The 20828-nt window shown below is 46.3% G+C and overlaps 1 protein-coding gene across 1 annotated transcript in view; it reads right to left on the bottom strand.

Annotated features, from left to right (window-relative positions):
- LOC144145374 (cytochrome P450 4V2-like) overlaps positions 1-20828 on the bottom strand; it is a 123683-nt gene that overhangs the window by 87349 nt on the left and 15506 nt on the right. Inside the window, exon 2 of the mRNA XM_077676963.1 lies at positions 1276-1388. Coding sequence (XP_077533089.1) covers positions 1276-1388 — 113 coding nt within the window. The remainder of the gene's footprint in view (positions 1-1275; positions 1389-20828) is intronic.

Raw genomic sequence — 20828 nt, forward strand, 5'->3', positions numbered from 1 at the left:
TTGGTCGGAAAATTTCGTGTCGTAAACAAAAAACCCAGGCAGGACCCAGCAGTAATCGCCCAAGACGCCGACTGCATGCGTCAGGCTAATCAGGCATACAGCATAGAGCTGGGTATTCGTTTAGAAGACCACAAAACAAGCATCTAAACCACATTATGAATGACAAGGAACGTGTTAACAATGGGACCCCCCTATTTCCCCACCCCCATTTGTTCCTGGTAAAGATTACGTTTGCAGATTTTGATTGAAGGCTAGGCAGAACCAGTGTCCCTAAATAGAGCAGTTCTTGCCCAAGACGCCGAGCGAATGTGTCAGGCTAGGCAGTACCTAGCATTTGCCGCCAGAAAAGCCGAGCGCAAGCGACAAGCCCGCCGAGACGGCGAGAAACATTTCATACCCTCCCCATCAGCCTTTGTAGTGGCTTACAAAAGATTCGCTGGACATCGACTTTCGCAAAGCGGGATGGCAACCATTCGTTTTAATTCCTAATATTGATTATCACTTCCGCGTGTGCTTCTTTACGTGGTTATGTAAGTATGCGACGCTTTTCCCGATAAAAAATAGCTGAAGAGGGGAATTGTGATGTCATTTTCTTCATTTTGTCCCGTTTTTTTTTTTTCGTTTTTCAGAAGATTAAGATTTTCCAACTCGCCCGCCCAGCTAGCATACTGTCTACGAAAATATGTTACAGCCCTAGGCTTCCCTCTTTCATAGCAAATGACTGAAGGCAGTCGCAAAGACATTTTCTAACATCTGGCGATTTTGTGCCGGACAATCATGAGGAATTGCTTTGACATCCGATACGGAATACTTGTTCTTTCCCGCAGCTGCTTTTCGCCGTTGGATTGACACCTATTTTATCTTACCCACACACACGTAGTCCACATAAAACGGTCTAAATAATCGCGTAACTCGTCATTGAGTAAGTGTCCAGATGACAATACACAATAACCGAAAATTGCGGGTGAGTACATCTTTGTCAATCCTACGCCCCTTGACGCGTTTTGCAAAATATATCTATGGTATTTCTTTGTGCAAGCATTCGCTTAACAAGTCGCTCGCCTTAGAAGTATATGCAGGTTTCTGACCAGCTTGAATGATACTCAGTTAAAATGACGCTTGCAAATGAAACTCGTGTGCAGAAAAAAACAAAAAACAAATATAGCCATGTAATACAACCAACCGAGCCTTTTTTCCTTCCTTCTAATTTGCACATAGCTTGTGCTTTTGTGTGGTACAATCGATTCACACACATAGCAAGAACGGAAAACTTACCTCGACAGCCTCTGGCTTGAACAGTACGACGACGGGTTGGAAGCCCAGGTAAGTCTTGAAGACGCGCTCCCGTTCAAAGAAGTACGTAAGCCCCACCAACAGGCTGAACAGCCCTGTCGCAGAAAGGGAGAAACAGAGATAGAAAAAATGTGGTTGATCCTTCTTTCATAGGAACCAGTAAAACACGAAAGTGAAATGTGCCTTCCTAGGGGCCATTTGAATGTTTATTGTGCATCGATATGAACTTCCACATCACTATTTCTATTTCGTCGGTATAGCACCGTTAGACGCATCAACATTAGACACTGGATTACACGCACCGGAGCATTGCGTAAATCCGATTGAAATCCCAGGAGCTCGCAAACAGTGCGAACGAAACCGAACGGGTTCTCAGCGAATCGTTTAATGAAGTCACGGTTCGCTACAGCGAAAGGAGCATGATTTGCGGGTCGGCAGCAGTCTTGTGGGTGTACTTGGCAAGCGAAGGCCTGCTAGCGAGCGACCTCCTGCTGGCGGGTCGCTTCGGCAAAGGTGCGACCATATCGGTTCTGCCCCGTGGCGTGTACGCCATACGCTTACGTTGCGATGAGTTCAGCTTGTGGAACGCGGCGGCGGCGTTCCACAATTTGAGCGGCGTTTCACGTAGGCGGCAGGCGGATAAACACAGCAGCTTCCGCTGCTATACGCTGCCATATCGAGACGCGAACTACTGGTGCTCATTAGCGTCATGACGCACTACTTCGCTTCACCTCTCCTAGACGGCAGCACCATCTGAATGGAGGAGTTAGAGGGCTGGATATAAGGCGCGTTCGTACAGCTACCCAGGCATAACTACATGGCTCAGTTGGCAGAGCGTTTCACTCCTCCCGTTGCGGCCAGACTAATCGTGGGGTGGCATCCTAGCGCCGCCGCGCCAATTGAACTTTTTCTGGTTATGTCATTTCCGTGACGGATATGACGTCGGTGAGGTTTGTGTACCCCGGCATAAAACACTTGCGTGTTAAAAAGATGTACAAGAGGTGCCGTGGTATAGCGGGGACGAGAACTCAACCATCGCACCCGGGTTTGGTTGAGTGTCAACAGAAATTATCCTTTTTATCAATGTATCCCTCACACAAATACGGCATCAACGCGTCTGTAACGATGTATTGGAATTAAGTAAAACGGAGGTACTTCAGTGAGGAGCTTACCAATTCAAATGATTGCTATTCTAGAATTTCAAAATATCGACCACATAAGAAAATTTTTTTAAAACATCCTGCGGTTAAGTTAAGGCAAGTAACATTTACTGATACCTCTGGCGAAACTGCAATAGCCATTGGTTATACTTATTTTATTATTCTCATAACAGTCGTCAAGACCTATGTGCTCGTAGTGCGTCGCAGTGGTACAGGTGCCGTAACTGAAACATGGTCTCGTAAATTTACAGGAATTTCTTCTTCCAGAAACTCTCGCTGCATTGGTGTGCATTTAAAAGAGTCCTCCATAATATAAAAAGCTTCCTGTAAACCGGCAATAGCTGTCATAAAGCCAGTACGACAAATATTTTGTGATATTCGCAATTCCTTGTTTCCATTACTTCTGACGCCGCCTGTACACAGGTGGTCCCGGTAGAAATACGGAAAACGCAGAATGAAAATATAGAAAATTCAGGCATTGTTTACATGAAGCATCAGCATAAAGCAGATGTGTTCCTAATGTAGTTTCTAACAAGCTAACAAAAGTTGCAACTTTTGTTACAGTGAGCTTGCTAGAAACTAAATTAGAAACAAAAAAAAAAACGTCGCAAATTTTAAAAGGACTGGAATTACAAAATACAAAGCAAGTCAGTAAAAAAACTTAGAACAAGCGTCATAATTTTACCGCAGAAGATGGCCAGGAAGGCCTCATGAAATTCCGAAATCGATACTATCGCTCTGGAACACATGTGAAATATAAAGATAGAAAATGGAATAACGAAAAAAAATGTAAAGAAGAAAAATGGAAGGCGGGAGGGGGCTTGTGAAAGATCAAATAGCAAGTGCTGTAGATGCTGCACAGAAGATCTCCAATTTTGAGGTGTCGGTTTCAGTTGCAGTGTGAGATGCAGATTATTCCAGTGTAGTGAAGTGCGAGGTATGAACGACCGCGGAAGAGGAATGGCTCCATCACGGCTTTGAAGGTTACCGAAATAGGTCAAGGGGGATGTTTGGTTGAAAAAATTGTGGAATTGTTACACACAAGATGCATTACGGAGACGAGATGAGGCTTCCAGTTCAGCGCGTTTTTAAATGCCATTGCACTGCAATGACGTGAGCCATGAATGAACGATGCAAACAGCGTGGTTCTGCCGCAGTTCAAGGTCATTCATCAGGTATCCAGAACTGACTACGCATGACCCAGCGACAATACCTACTATTTAAAAAAAAGAAGTCGCACCGGTTTGGGTGAAGGGGGGAGGGGGGGGGGCACAAATTATGTTCCCGTTGCAGTGTAAACAGACAAAAAACTTGGACACGTACAAGAGGCAAACCACAGTACTCGAAGCATATTACGACAAGCAATGCTCTATCTGTCACGTGTGACAGAATCTACGCGCTGCTACTGAAATATGTTTATGACCTTATTTTTCCCAATTACACGAATCAGAAGCACAACTCCGCTTTAATTATATATGGGGCAAATATGTTATTCCAACTCACTTGCAAGAAAAACGAAGAGAAAAAAAAACAGGATGGCAAACCAGCGTTATAAAAAAATTTGACGAGGGAGATCGCAGGCGCTTTAAAGAGGAGAGGTAAATGCAACATCGGGCTTTACGGAGCGTGCTAAAATTGCAGCCTGACTTTTCTGCTCGAAAAACCAGGCGCACATGGTACCTATAGCGTCTTCGTTGAGAGGAGGAAAGTATTTTACTGGATGAGAAACATTTAGCACAAGGGCATCAACACGACCGGGAATGGCAAAGGCAGAACAAAGCCAAACTTGTGGCTTTAATGTAGCCCATTGCCGACCAGTAGGCGCCCAAAATCCAGTTACAGATCTGTCTTTTCTAATCATTGTCGATACATCCTTGTAGCAGAATGCTGTTACGATTCTGCGCGCCGCTACTCTGTTCGCGCATGCTGCAAGTTCTGTGTAGTGCTCGTGTGCTTTGCGGCAGAGCCCACCTTGCTCGAACATTTTACTGCATGCGCTGGTCGCGCGGGGCCCGGTGGCGGTGACTCAAGCCATTGCATCTACAAAATACCAAAAACAAACTGTTCATGCAGAGACATGCATCTGCGAAGCGGACGCCGTTTTCCGGAATCTCCTTTTCCCCTTCTCTCAGGCTCAACGTGCGCCGCTACTGCCGGTCCTCACGAACTCGAGAAAGAGTGTTTGTGTGTGTTGGTACTATTTTAGTGCCGCGTGTAAAGCAATGAGGAAGCTGTCTCACAGTTAGCGCTTCGGGGATAAATACGCTCTTCCTATAGTATACGAGCGCCGAACGCATTCATTTGACATCATCGGATCCCTCTGTCGCTCGGTTCAAGTCATGCTGTAAGCTCGACCGGAAGGGTGATGTTTTTTATCGTCACTGATCATCTCTTGCCCTGCAGTAAACCAGTTCAGTTTTGCCTTCGACTTTTTGTCGTCAACACCAAGGCAGCAACTTTTGCTGGCCGTTGAAGGAGGCTACGTTGAAGGAGGCGACGGAGCCCGCGGTTCGGGGACGCCTTCCGCACTGTAGCCATGTGCACCCTTTTTTTTCCAGCTCACCCAGTCAGACTAACACTGCATTAGTTTACCATTTATTTTGTGCGGTGATATTTTACTAGGATATACGCACACACTCCTGATCAGACTTATATGCCCTCATACATTAAGGAATCGCAGGCAATGCTGACGAGGTTGTTGAGCTCCTCGTGCGTACTAACTGTCCACAATCGCCTTCCAGAGGCATCGGCCGTAGTATGTTACTGGCGCGCTGGAAAATCATTGGATCCATGAGAAGGCCGTTCTGGGATATTTGTTCATGTTCGTCGTTTTCACAGAGGACCCTCTAGGCGGCCCTGAATTCTTAAGGTCTGCTAGCATGTGTGACCACGTGTGGAGGAATTGGTAGTGGGGTGTAAGTTTCTGTGCGTGAGCGCTTTTGGATTTTTTCTGATTCGTTTCGACTTATGTTTCCATACGCACTTCCACTTCCACAAGCTAGGTCTACCGACGTGACGGTCGTGAGCCGACTTCACTGCCTTTCCGTTTAACTGTAGCTCTCTCTCTCTCTCGCTCTGTGCCTTTATTATTCATCTTCTTTATTCCAACTCCTCAGTGATTTGTATATATGTGGTTGAGGGAGGGGGGGTTGCCGCTCAGCGGCTCTCGCCCATTCTGTACGTGCCCCTGTCCTCTAGCAGCACTCCGTCTAATTCATGATGCGGCTTCTTTTCGAGACGAGAAAGCCTTTTGGTCGGTGTTGTGTGTGTGTGTGTGTGTGTGTGTGTGTGTGTGTGTGTGTGTGTGTGTGTGTGTGTGTGTGTGTGTGTGTGTGTGTGTGTGTGCGTGTGCGTGTGCGTGTGCGTGTGCGTGTGCGTGTGCGTGTGCGTGTGCATGTGCGTGCGCGCGCGCGCGCGCGCGCGTGTGTGTGTGTGTGTGTGTGTGTGTGTGTGTGTGTGTGTGTGTGTGTGTGTGTGTGTGTGTGTGTGTGTGTGTCTGTGTGTGTGTGTGTGTGTGTGCATGTGCGTGCGCGTGAGCGTGCGCGTGTGCGTGGGGGGGGGGGGGGGAGTCACAACTGCGCTTTCTCTTCTTATCTTCATCGTCATCCCCTGCCTCCTAACGCAGATCGACAAATATAACAAGGCCTCTGTTGCTAAAAACTGGTTTCCAAAGTAATGGGGCCAATCCTAGGCATGGTCAATGGTAATAAGAGGCTGTGACTGTGCGAGAACGACGCGCACCACTAAAATTGACGCCGTTTGTAAGTTCCCTGTGGTAAAGCCGAGCTTAAACAAGCCATCGCGCTTCTTCTGTGTAATCATATTAGAAAACCATGTTCTGCACTATTGTTGCAGCTAGCAGTACTAGCAGCTCGGTCATTTGTTATTCAGTACAACACTACAATACACCAATGAAATTGGAAGCTCTCGTTCTAGGTTGACCTAATTCTTGCCCTATCACGTCCACATTATTTTTATGTGCAAGTCATGGGCAGATCTACGCCGGACGAAAGCATGGGCAAAGCTCCGTAAGTAAAAGGTGTTCTCTGAAATTCAGTAACACAAAAAAGGAAATGTGGATGACACCAGGGTGCTAAAGGGCTGCTTAACGATCAAAGGCAGGGTGACCTTGGAATTAACGTAAGAGTCACTACGCAACATCGTCAAAAAGAAAGGAATTGTTCGCATCTTGAATGAATGCTGAGCTTGACTAACGTCTCGCCTGAATTTTTCCCATTTGGCAATCGAGTGACTATTTCTCAATTGATCTCTACACCATCCAAAAGTATCTGGAATGTGATACGGAGGCCGCGTGTTTGAGTCAACGGACCAGGCTTAGATAAAGAAGTTGCTAAATATGGCAGCACGTTTGTAGGATTTCGGTTTTCCTTAAGCTTTCACACCTGTTCGCAAGGTTCCTCTAGTCATATCACCACGACCGTTCACTTCACAAGGAGGGTTGACTCTTTCCAAGGCTCGCCTCGTGTGAGGGAACTCCCGACATAGTTTTGTTCCCCGTGCTTTTTAAATTAACCAGCCACGGTCTTCGGTACACCTAAATACAGCCTTCGCTATTGTGGTAAACCAGTCAGGGAAAAAAAATTATATTAACGGCATATTATTATAATATAGGTAACAACATCAAATGAGTGACATCAAATATTCAGCCACTGACATTGCTTGGAAATTGACGGAGATATTTATTGTTCAGTTCAATACTTTTGCGAAGAGAACACGGAAAAGTAAACGAAGTTGCACTGGATACGGGTGCCTGCTATGTCCGCAGCAAAATTACAGCTAGGTAGGGACGGCATCTGAAGCACATATTCGCCAAAATGTCGGAACAAAAATAATGACGCGCCCACCAGTAGCCTCGGGACCACGGAAATCTTAACGGCCACTGTTGCTTACTACAGTGAGCTAAGCCGATTTCACTGTTTACTAAATCGAGCATTATTCCATTATAAGCACAAGAATTGAATCGTAACCGTAGCAGTAATTTTGCAGCAGCTGGAGTTATTATAAGGAAGTTTTATAACCGACTCAAACTTATGTTCAGAGATAGTCTCATCCCCTTTCACCTCTCTCTAATGACCTTGAAGGCCATACTAATACTGTGATACTGATAGTGTGATGGCGTAAAAAGTTGACGTTACCGTAAAGATTTCCCCTTTATGTTATGGCGGAGAAGAAGCTACTGCCAAAAATAAGATTCGTGATTGATTTCGGGACAAAAAATGTCTTCGAAATTGAACATGCATACGTTTTGAATCCACTTATTCGCCTCGCTATAGAAGAAAACCGTGAAATATGATCTCGAAGCTACGCCCACTACCCCGTATTATGCTATGAGGTATTAAAATGGTAGCATTAGGAATTATACGCCCCATATTCCTCGTAAACAAAAATAGCCCCCGTGAAATTGTATTTCGGCGGGATAATGCAGATTTGTTGTTCACTTTTCGTCTTCCTTTGCTACACGCTAAAGCAACTTAGTCGTTCAGCTTCACCGCACTGCACTCGATTGACCAAACCATGGCACCAATACAGCGAATTTGGCCAGTAATGATGTCTAGCATACGATTTGACTCAAAAGTTGGCTATGCGCTGGGGCATCACGTAATGCAGGCATGACGTCTGCTTTTTTCAGTGCCACAGCGCACATCAAAATTTTAAATCAAATGATAGAGCGTGGTTTTTATTCACGAAATTTACTCTATTGGCGGCAGATATTGGATTCCTGGGTGAATTGTAGGGAAGCTTAACTACGGGATTGCCTAACAGTGTTGTCAGTCTGCAAATTAGGCACAGCAAAAAAAAATAATTAAGGCTATTCCGCTCCGCGAAGGTGCACGGTTTACCAGCGATTCCTACTGGTGTAATCCCAACAGAACACCCATTCTTTGACAGTGTCAAGTCTATACGAAACCGCTGCTGCGTTGTTGATTGAGTCGGATCAATTTGTCATAGAAAGCCAAACTCATCCAGCAGGTACCGCTTGAGCCGTTCTCTCTACGGTCCTGAAATATTCAGGAGTGGTATCTTCACGAGCGACCCACATGAATCGTGGAGTCATAAACCTCTCAACATCTCCCCCGCAGACGTTGCTTGTGAAATGTGCACCTTGTCAATCACCATTCCATCATTGGTCTCCATACTACAGATATCAGCGCTGTCAACGTTTCCGTCGTTTCGCAAGTCCGGGACATACGGACTCACGCACGTTCTATCCTTTACGTATACCGCGATATCCCGCGCTCGCGTGTGCGCGCGTTTTCCACGCACGATCCAAATTACCATCGACTTGAAACAGTGCATCTGTCCGCGTCTCCGACCAACACAACATGGTTATCACTCTCTCAGGACGGCATCGTACGTTAATACCCCCAACTTCTTCTTCATCGCGACACCGTAACGCCCATCCATCATCCCGCCCCGCGCCGAATGCTGACAACTGTAAAGACGTGACGACGAATGATACACAACCAAGAACAATGACCTGCTTTTAGGAGTAAAGCGCAGCCAGATTTTGCCCACAGACAGAAAAATTCCACGTTGCTCTAGCAATATGGAGCTTCGCTTTAAAAAATCAATTTGTTTTTGCACTCAGAATCCACATTTGGGCTCCGGAGTGAGGTGTATAGGCTGCCGAATAATTTATTCTACCCAGCACTCGTTACCCTCAACCCAATCCCTGGAGCGTTCTTCCCCACAACGTATCTGAAAGGCCAGTGAATGCATCCAAAGAGACACATTTCCAGAATGATGGAGGCAGCGTACAATAATGTATCTATGAAGAGCGATACGCATTGCGGGAACGTCGTTTTACATCTTGCTTTGGGCAATGCAACAGCTCAAAGCCGATATTTTGGTCAGATCGTATGGCCGCTTTTGTCACTCAACACATCTGTGCCGCCATTCGCACTGACTGTGTATACGAGTGGGCTGTGGTACAGTGAATTGGCGAGTTGGTTTTGATTCAAAATATAACTGCGCGGTAACACGAGGACTCAGAAAGAGGCACATATAATACAGGACGCGGCGCCGCGTACTGTTTTGTATGTGCCTCTTTCTGAGTCCTCGTGTTACCGCGCAGTTATATTATGAGTGGGCTGTGGAAACGCCGACTGACGGAGGAATCTTAGAGGGCACCGAACGCGAATGCACCTCTAATTGTCGAATATATATATATATATATATATATATATATATATATATATATATATATATATATATATATATATATATATATATGCATAGGGGTGTGGTTAGGCTCTATTTTTTACTATGGTTAATGAAGTTAAGATTTTTTTTAATATAAGGCAGAAAGAAAGAAAGAAAAACACGCGTCCAGAGTGGGGACCGAACCCACGCCTTTCGATTAGATCTCGAATGCCTTACCAATTCGGCTATCTGGGCGACTGTGTTCTCCTTCACTTTCTGGGCTATTTATATTTACTAGAAGTGTATCTGACGCTTGAGGGTGGTAGCCAGCGCCGCCCTGACTACACGGGGAGAAGGGGACCTTCTTTTTAACCCCCGGGGCGTGACTCAAACGTCTACAGCCTGTCATGAGCGGGTAACTGGCGGGAAGCCCTCTTATGCTACTTAGGCATCAAGGCTGCCAGAACTGTCAGTCGCCCAGATAGCCGAATTGGTAAGGCATTCGAGATCTAATCGAAAGGCGTGGGTTCGGTCCCCACTCTGGGCGCGTGTTTTTCTTTCTTTCTTTCTTTCTTCCTTATATTAAAAAAAAATCTTAACTTCATTAACCATAGTAAAAAATAGAGCCTAACCACACCCCTATGCCTCCTTTGGCATTGTAGACTGCCGACCTATGTTTCTGATATATATATATATATATATATATATATATATATATATATATATATATATATATATATATATATATATATATATATATATATATATATATATATATATATATATTATATATATATATATATATATATTGGTGAATTGGTAATTATTCTACACTGTACATGTCCGGTGTGAAATTAACACTATAAATGAGATGGGACAATCCGTGATGGATTGTCCAATCCCACTTCTTGGGTTTTGCCTTTTCACCTTGGTTATGAATATGTGCAACTAATGTTGAGTATACATGTATGCAAAAACACGTTTTGCTTATTCTGTTAAAAAAAAAAAAAAACATCCGCAACATCCAGGTGTAGAAGCAGTGACTTCACGCGTAGCAACGCGAGCCTCTTCCTGTCTTTGAGGGCAACCATGAGGCCGACTATTGAGGTCACGGCCAAGGCTAGTAAGCCGATCGGAGCCCAATCCTTTTCACCTGTTCAAAGACCTTATCAAAGGCGCGGGCTGTAGCAGTTAATGCTAAAAGGTCGACCTGTTACTCCTTTTGAAGCCCGCGATAAATGCGATGCTCTGAATATAAATATTTCAAAACGGCGGTGGTTCCCTCCCTGTGTTTCAAAGGCTGCAATAGCTTCACAGAAATACGATGTAGATACTTAACGAGCAAAGCCACCGATTCTGTCATTCAAATGTGTGGTCAGAGGCAATCGCCGATTGTGCCATTGACTGCCGGCTTATATTGCAGTATCCTGACCAGTGAGACCAGCCTAGAAAACATGCTGTGTGCAACGCGTCAACTGTATTTTGTTAAGCTGGTCTAGTTATTTTGGACTGAACTGCATCCTAAGTAGCGAACAGAAACCGAGCAAGACCAAGAGTTTTTTTCTTTATTCTATTGCCTTTATGTTCGCCCGTTACCGTGGAATATTATATTTAATCACTGTTTCACTAACGAAGTAACAACTGAGTTAATTGGAATTAATATAGACAAGTAATGCACTTCCGCTGCTCTTTAAACAGTGTGACTAACGGTACTTTATTACCTTCCAGAAGGAATGCGCACAGCAAATGTTACACGACCGTGTTTCTTTCGCACGCTCTGACCTGCGACTATTGCAAAATTTCTGACGGAGGAAAACATGATGTATGAAATATCCCCAGTAATCGAGGATAAAACAGTGCGCTCGAAAGACGCAGTCTAGACGCCGACTATTTAGCTTCGCTAGCACTACACCCACTAGTACGCCGGAACAACGCGCCCACTTCTTGCGTGTACCGGGTTAGTACCCGCCGTCCTTGCTAAACGCTAACTATCCCAAGACCTACGAACTGTTCTTGAAACGCAGCAGCATCGTTCCTTCAGGAGCTCCTGTGCCGCTGCCGTTCAGCGTCACCTGCGATGCCTTTTCACAAAAACTCAGAACCATTACCAATGACAGCTTTTGACAGCCAGCTAGAGGTTCAATTTAATGGCACTTGAGTATAAAACGACGAAACTTACTACATCACTTGCCTACTATTCCGTTGTCAAAAGGGTGAGGAAGTAACTCTTACTTCCGAGTTTCTGGGATGTATTTATTTCAATCCTCACTGACGAGTAACGCAATTAGTTACTAACCATGATAGTGAGCATTAACGTAAATTAGTGAATTTTGTTTGGTAACGTGTGCAGGTCTGCTGAACGGGCGAACTATACAAGGCTGCTATTTGCTCTGCGAACAAACTTTCCGCAATACAAAAGTCTACTGTGGCGTGTTGGCGAGTTGGCGAGTTGCCTCCGTCGGCAACGTTTCTGTCGCAAGTCCTCCGCTTTTCACTTGTCTGCGTTCTTCCCTTGCTTTCCGGGGCCGTGCGCCAACTGCTCGCTCCCCGCGCACACGGCGTTCGTCCGCCGCGCCAGCCGCAGCAAGAGAGGCCGATGCGCGAGCCCGCGCATTCGCACCCTTTCCCTCCTATCGGGGCCGATTGAGGCCAAGCGCGGGGTAATGTTACGCGACCGCGTCGTCGCCCGGCAGCGGCTGGGTTGCACGGACGACCGTGACACGGACAAGTCCGAACCAGGTAACGGGGCTTTGTGCCGCCCAGCGCGGTCATTCAAATGCGCCTGCGAGCGCGCCTCTTTGCGCAACCGCCTTCGACGACGCCGACGCCGCCGCGTGCAGCGCCTGGCTGCCTACTGCTCGAACACCTTCGAAATGGCACCACTGCTCTGCTCTTAGTCGAGAACAGTTCCAGCCTGTCAGCGCCGATCTATTCGCGCTGTGCTCGGCACCAACGCTAGACACCGACTTGTCGTTCCCCGTAGTTTTTGTTGTTGTTGTTGTTGTAGTTGGATCGAAATCATAGCGTCACACATTGAAACATCTACTTATTTAGTTCTCTACGACTGCTGAAAAAGGGTGTCTTCGTTTCTAGAGAACAGTTATCAGCCTTTATTTCGAATTGATTACAGCTTCTGACCTCGGACATAGCCCTATGCGATACGACATAATTCAGGATTAAGAACTGCGAGATAAGCCGGTGAATGTAAATTAACATCATGTACAAATCGAATATCTGCAAGTATATCAGTCATAAAATCCATTTTTTCAGCGAAACTGTTACCCTCTCGCTGGTCGGAAAATTTCGCGTCGTAGACGAAAAACCCAAGCAGGACCCAGCAGTTCTCGCCCAAGACGCCGAGCGCATGCGACAGGCTAATCAGGCATGCAGCATAGAGCTCAGTATTCCTGTAAAGGAGAAAACCCCCACACAATCATCGAAAACGCATACTGGATGATACGACGCCGGTGAAGAATGGGACCCCCCTCCCCACCCCTTGTTCTGGTAAAGATTAGGTTTGCAGCTGCTCTCGAAAGGGGATGGGTTGACGTCATTGGAAGGCTAGCACATGTCTCAGGCTAGGCAGGACACAGCAGTTCTCTCCTAAGACCCCGAGCGCATGCGTCAGGACCCAGCATTTGCCGCCAGAGAAACCGAGTGCAAGAAACAAGCCCGCCGAGAGAGAACATTTCATGCCGTCCCCCATCAGCATGTTTAGTGGTTTACAAAGGCTGCGGTGAACATCCACTTTCGCTAGGACGGATGACGTCAATTTTTTTACGTCATTTTGTGGCGGTCCCATTTATTTGAACGATTCAACGTGAGTTGAATCGTTGTTACTGTAATGTTAGGTGCTTCCATGGCACACACATACAATTGCTGCATCAGTAGCTCGGCTTTACGTGCATGTACAGAAATAGAGTACTGTAATGCGGATCCAATATTTTACTTCGCATGATGTCTTGGGCAACTTAAGGCGCCGCATCATGGCGGCGGTTATTGTATACAGGAGCCCCTGGTATGATGCTCGCGCACACGAAAAAGCGAACTTATCCATACGGCTGTAGTTGTACCAGTAAGTGAAGATGAAACGTAAAAATGCTGGAGTCTACTAACAGTCATTTCTTAGTGCGTGCGAAGGAAGGCACAGTTATAAACGTCTGTTGTGAGGCGCTTTATTCATGGTCGCGAATTAAACGAGCGTGAGAAAGTGGAAGGAGTGTATGCGACAAACGCAAAGAAGGATCATGAAAACAAAATACAAGTTTGGTTCATTTAAAAGACAGCTTTTTGTCGATAACAATGATACAAATTTCATCGAAAACCTCAAACAAACAATGGATATATTAAGGAAAACATAGGAACCAGCGACGACTCCTCAGCCCATGGAGGAAAGAAACTCAGGAGAGGCCCCTAGCATCCCAATGCATTGCGAAAAGTGTGGAGGAAGTGGCGTCATTTTTCTTGAGCCCATGGACAATGTTGCTTACTTGTTTACAACTGCGGCGGCCAAATTAGAACGGACAAAGTTTTAAGCGCTTGGTATGTGGCTGCCTTGCAACGCTTGCAAACCAGCACAGTCGCTACGACAAACGTTTTTAGATTGGGCCAGTTTGAAAACTCCGCCGTCGGAGGCGGCCTTAACTCGTATGCGTTCGCCATCCCGCGAGCCTGTTGCTATGACGACGACAAACGCTACTTTCCCAGGCTTAAGAGCTGAAAAATCGTCCTTCTATCTCAAAAACGAAGGCCGTTTTTCGATTGAAACTTTGGGTGAGGGTTAGAATGGGCAAATTGAAGGCGAAATCAACAGCTTAGAACATGACATCGCACCGAGGAATCAGCGGCGAAGCTGTTTTCGCTGCGAAGCGGGAGGGCAGGGCGACGCCATCTTAGTCAAATCAAACCGGAGGCAGCAAAGGATGATGGGATAGAGTGCTGGGCTCAGTGGGCTCAAGTCATGGCGGGACTCGGCTTCACAAATGTGACGTCAGGGCCTCTCCTAACCTTTTCTTTCCTCCATGCCTCAGCCCCTTCCAGGCGATTTCTTTATGACGTCACGGAATCTTGTTTGTGCCCATGCTGCGTAGCCACCGCTACGCAGCATGGGCCCTTCCAGCGAGCGGGGCTCCTAGTTCTGCTTGATCGCATCCCTCGGAGGCTAACATGCAGTTAGCACACTGGTAACTATGCTTTAAATGCTGGCCCATATTACGTCACTCCTGCCTACATTACGCCATTGCAGCGCCACATTTTAAAGTTTAGAGTATTTCGTGCGTTGCTTCGGTTGAAAAACGCCTTATGTGGCTGGAATGGAGCTGATTGAGCTGCGAGAGGCTAGTTGTTTCAAATTGAGCAAAGTTGTATTTGGTCTTCATGGCCCCTTAAAGAATCATTTAATCCAGAGTCACTCTGCTCGGACCAGCGGGCTCTCAACGCTGGATGACAGGATTCCGCTTCTACGGCGGGAAGCGCGAATGTTAATCGAAAGCGCGACCATCTTACGTCGAGCCGGGATGTTACGGGCTAGCAACGCTATAGCTAGCTGCATTTAGCCAAGAAATTCATACGGAAAGCCGTTACTGTGTCGTTAATTTTCAACCACCATGGTGCTCACCATGCGTGTGCAAAGCGCTCACTAGGGCAGTTAATTTTGCAACGAAATGATCCCCCAGCATCCCGTCTGCCGTGATCACTCATAGCTGGACTAAAGAACCTGTGCCGGTCACAACGAGAAACCGGTTCCTTTCAATAATGACTCAGCCTTGCAGCCTCTACATTTTGCAGCCTCTACAGCCTCTACTCTACATTTTTCTTGACACAACATTACGATTCAACGACAGGGCACGCTAATTCAAAGCCCGCGTAGTACAGCCTTTTTCTCGTATATGAAAATGCCCCGTTGGGCCCCTGTGTGTCATTGAAATGTAGGCCGAGGAAGACTTCCAAGAACCAGGAACTTATCGCCACATCGTATTAATCTGGACTCTTTCGGCAAGTGTGAAGGTCGTTCCTCCCTCTGAACTTTGCTAAAATGCCGCAGACGGCCGGACCTTTTTTCTACATATGCTCTGCCGAGCGCTGCGTGGACGTAACGAGGCCCAGTCGCGACGAGGACCGAGCGGGAGGGGAGAGGGAGCGGCAGACGTGACGGGCCTCACGCATGCATCTCGTGGCGAGCACGCGGAAGGAAGCCGGGTGGAAGTGCAGGGCGGAAGTGAGCTTCTCGTGCGAGGACGCGCGAGACCGTGAATGCAGGGAGGAGGCGCGCGCTCACCCTCAAGACTGGCACCGCGCCTGCTGCCCCAAGGATCGAGGAGCTCCCAAACTGTCGCGGGGGCTGCTACGTTCGGGGGCTTGACTGGCTTCATAAACGAGAAAATTTTGGCCTGCCTGCCTGCCTGCCTGCTCGTCCGTCCTTCCGTCCATCTGTCTGTCTGTCTGTCTGTCTGTCTGTCTGTCTGTCTGTCTGTCTGTCTGTCTGTCTGTCTGTCTGTCTGTCTGTCTGTCTGTCTGTCTGTCTGTCTGTCTGTCTGTCGATTGAACGGCCCAGCCAGGAAACAGTTAAAGAAACGCTCGCGCACGAATTATATACACGCAAGACAGTTCCAAACTAATAAAACTGCTGCCATGTCCACGTCATTCAGTGTAAACAAACCTCAGGCATATTTGAGGCAAACTATAATTAAACAACTCACAGTACCGGCGTTATTTTAATTTAAAATAACGCCGGACTGAATGTTGAGGCAGCATATGAAAACAAGAGCACCTTAAAGATGGTGTCAAAGACAGGCGAGGTGAAAGGAAACACTGAAAACATGATGACAGCAAGAGCGCTTCCAAGCACAACAGAAACAAAAGTTCCCGAAAGAGGGCGTGAGCAGGACGAACGCGAAGAATTCAATTTAATTGAGCAAACCTTCATTGCATTCATCGTTGGAACAACGAGAGAGGAAAAGGAGAAGAGTGTGGCGGGTTGGAGGGGGAGAGAGAGAGGAGTGTGTTACGCGGCAGCGGTGGCAAGAGGCTACCGTCTCTCTACGACATTTGCGGCGAATCAAACAAACACGCAAAAATATTTTTATATTAAGTACCCGAGCTTGTGTTGTGGCGCATAATTGTTACACCGTTGAAAAGAAATGCTATGGGTACGCTATTAACCCGCTACTCCACAAAGACCAATAGCGAAGTGGCCAAAAGTGAAAACCCTCCTTTACAGCTTCATAGGACCAACAATAAGTTAAAGTTTTGGGCCAGACATAGAAATAGGCCACAAGTGGCACAGCACGTACATCCACCCCCCTGCCCCTCTACCTTAACGTTTTCTGATATAGTGAAAAAAGTTTTTGTTTTCAAGCTGTCGAAATATTTTGAACTTGCATTCGGACCGGCGCGGGCGATTCGTCTTCGCAACAAAAGCAACCGTCATTTCATAGCCAGTTGAGGCGGGCAACCACTGCGAGCGTGGCTTCGAAAATACCGGTCTTCCTGTACGTTCGTCCTCTACCTCATGCCTATTGTATACTTACCAACTATTTACGAATGAAAGTTTGACATCCGCCTAAATGCTGCCATACGGCTACAAAGGATGTCAAACTTTCATTCGCAGAAACTTACTCCACCTTGGAGATTTCCCCTAAATCTGGTCGATTACCAACTATTTATTTTTGCTGATGTTTTCGTACCCACGTCGATTTGTGCCGTATAAATATGCGCCTACTATGTGTAGCAAAACACCTCGTCACCATTCTTGTAATCCTGTCTGGCGATGTGGAAGTGAACCTCGGACACGATTAGTCCGCATCCTTGGAATAGTTGCCGCAATAACTATCCCTTCTTGATGTTTCTCAAGCTCCTACCCGAGTTAACCCGCGTCAATCCGCTCAGCCCATTATAACATCAAAATACTGGTCAGTCGACTTCCCTGTCACGTCGACGTATGGTCATGCACAAATTAAATGCGAACACAAAAATATGAACCGGAACACTGTTTGTTGAGGTCCAATAATGGCGCGATATTGGTATATTTGGAAAACCACATTTCTCAACTCTGTTTTTGTAACTAAGCCACGCGTCATTTTGACGTGCGTGGAAAGCAATCGCGCTTTTTGGGTGTTTTGGTTCATACTTTTGTGTTCGCGTTTCATTAAAAACCTGTTGAAACCAGTTAGAAAATAAGCAGACATTTGAATTCTCTCACAGAAACCGAGCCCACTAGTCTGTCTAACGGAATTTAGTGGCCAGCCTCGGTGGCTCACTGGCTAACGCATTGTGAGACTGGGCCCAAGAATGCGGGCTAGATTTCAGGTCGCGGTGGCTGCTTTTCAGGTGAAGCGAAAAGCGATAATGCCCGTATGTCGAGATTTCGTCGCACGTTAAAGATCCCGAGGTTTTCAAAATTGATCCGAAGCCCTCCACTACGGCGTGCTGCATATCCCAGGTGTAGCATCAGGTTGTAAAATATTCCCCGCCTCCCCCCAGAAAAAAAATCAAAACTAAAGCAGTGGCTGATGAGTGCGATGACGACAAAAACTGCCGACTCCGGTCTAATGATAGTTTTATTTAGAGCGGGGAAGGGGGGAGGGGGGGGGGTAGGGATTTCCGACGAAAAGGATGCATTTTGGAAGCAATCAGAAGAAAAAATGCCCTCTGCTTTTGGGAATTTGGAATAGCAGTGGCGACGCGAACAAACCAACCCAGTACCTGCAGCGGTAAAAATAGCGTCTGGTTATCGCAAAATTTGCCCATTATGGAGAAACTTTAAAATTCTTCTATCTATGCCACAGCAGAAAAAAAAAAAACCCAGCAAGAAGCAGTACTGTCTCCTGCTGCTTCTGCTGCAAAAAAAAAAAAGCGTAATCTTCAACATCTGCTACGATAAAATAATTATTACAAGCAACAATGTGCGTATCTGCAATGCCGTGATTTTTTTTTTTGTGGAACTAGCTGCATAGCAATTAGCCTGAGTACTCAAGCGTCTCTTTACAGTGAAGCTGCTAGGGGAAATATAAGCGACAGAAAGCGTTGCAAGCCTGTATTCCCGTGACCCGAAAGAACAAAATTATAAGTTGAGTTCATATTTTGAAAGAGAATATGGGCGGTTGTAACGGTGATTGGCTGTGAAAGTTTCAGACTTTTAGGACAATTAGGCTCTTCGGGGAAAGTTACTGAGTACGCGTTTAGGCCCAATTAAGCTCTTTATGAGAAGCGCATACGCCAGGTTTACGCTCCGTCTTGGAAAAACTAAATGTAGCAGAGAGTTTAAACTTGCAGAGGAATGTGGCAAACATTATGGATGATGTTCGAGCAAGTTGAAAGTACCTTGGGTTAAAAAACGTATTTGAGAGCAAAAGAAAAGTAATGAATGCATCACTGACCATTATACACATGTGTTCTGCTGTCTTGGGAGAGATAAATACTAAACTCAGCTTACATTTGGAGAGCGCAACGGTGTTCAAGGAAAGTGTCAAAGTTGTAAGTTAAAAATGCGTTTTAGGGAAAATTTATTATTGCCCGTTTTTGTCTTATTTAGAGGCCTGATAGTAAACGCGCACATTGTTTGCCCACCATCCTAAAAAAAACTAAATGCGCCACGCAGTTCAAACTTTTAGGGTCGAGGCCCATGACATCAGCCTCTGCTCGACGAATAAAAAAACTGTTTATTCTCTTTCTTTCTTGTGGGGAATCTCAGACATATTACCCCTTATGCGCCGCAAGGTTCCAAAAAGTTCAGCTGTCTACAGCTTTTGGGGAAGAAGTAAAAATGCGAGCATTCAAAAGTATTTTATGCGCGTGTTGCACGTAACGGGAAGATTGCATGCCTGGTGTCGTTGAAAAATGCTGTGCAGCACGAAGTTTCCCTTTGCAGTTGATGGTGGCCGTGTTGTGGGTAATGCACGGGAAAATTTTTAATTGTGATGGTAGTCGTAGGCGTTGGCGAAAATGAGCAACGTAAGCTCTTGAGGGCATTCTGCAACTGTTATGCGTATGCCTCCCGTTGTGCTGTAATGACTGAAAGGAATGAACCTATACAGGGAGGGAAATGGGGGTGGCCGGGGGGGGGGGGGGGGCGTTAGGGGTGACGTGAGGGGAAAGTTTCAATTTTATGGGTTACTGCGCTATCAGTGTTATTGTGTGGGTTTTATGGGCGCGTCGGAGACAGTTACTGTATGCTGGTTTTGTCCACGTTTAGGATCGTTTGGAGAAGCGCGTATGCAGTGTCTGCGCACTGCCCTGCAGTAATTAAATGAGGCCCACACTCAAAATTTACACCGGCTGAGATTGGAACACAGTTTGGGTATCGATGTCGCCTCGCCTCTTTACCAAGAAGTGTTGGGTCTCGGCTTGGCCACAGAAGTCTTGAGGTGCATGCAACAGTGTGCCACCACGGTTCGAAGGTAATGCTTGTGCGAACGTTTGCATATAATATTTTCAGGAGTACTTGACGGAGCTCCGAGAAGTACGAACCTTTTTGCCAACGATCGGAAGTTGTTAGTCGCAGTACCAGCTTCGCTGGAAATCTGGTCGGGATTCGGCTAGGTCGCGCCAGCCTGCTGCGGTTTTTTTCTCCCTCCAAGCAGTCAAGGTATACCAGAATAGCTGTATCAGCTGTTCACACCCCAGCTTCCACGATTTCCAACATCTGGAGTTACATGATTAAAAGAAGATTTAGAAGTACTGGTGCATACGATAACACTGATAGCGCAATAATTTGCATACACCATTCACAGACGGGATAGGCCGGGACGTCGAATAGGCACGGTATCGTTTCTTGAAAGGCTGCGGTTAGAGTGGCGCCCGACGGTACTATAAGCCACTCCACTAAAGCGACGTCCACCGGCGTTTCGCAAAAGAAACCCGCGTCTGGCACTAGTTATTATGGGCACTGCCAGAGCCCATTGTACACGCGCATATCCTGCATAAACTACCCACGTGAACTCTTGTTTTTTCGTGCTAATCAGCACGAATTCCAGAGTAGCCTTTCATGCGAGTCTCAGCGCTAGGAGTTCCCTACTGACCTTTACATGGACCTCAATCCTTCGTTTAAAACAGATATAATCTACCTTGACTTCGGCAGAGTCATCTAGCCATTCAACTTTTCTGCCTCAGCCATGATCCATTAATATTACAATGGATGCAACGTTTCCTTAATAATTGCTTTATTAAACGACAGTTGCGATTATTGAATCAACACCAGTACAGACATAGGCG

Source organism: Haemaphysalis longicornis, unplaced genomic scaffold (assembly GCF_048455015.1).
Source record: "Haemaphysalis longicornis isolate Haplotype H1 unplaced genomic scaffold, Haemaphysalis longicornis Haplotype H1 scaffold_1, whole genome shotgun sequence".
NCBI lineage: Eukaryota > Metazoa > Arthropoda > Arachnida > Ixodida > Ixodidae > Haemaphysalis > Haemaphysalis longicornis.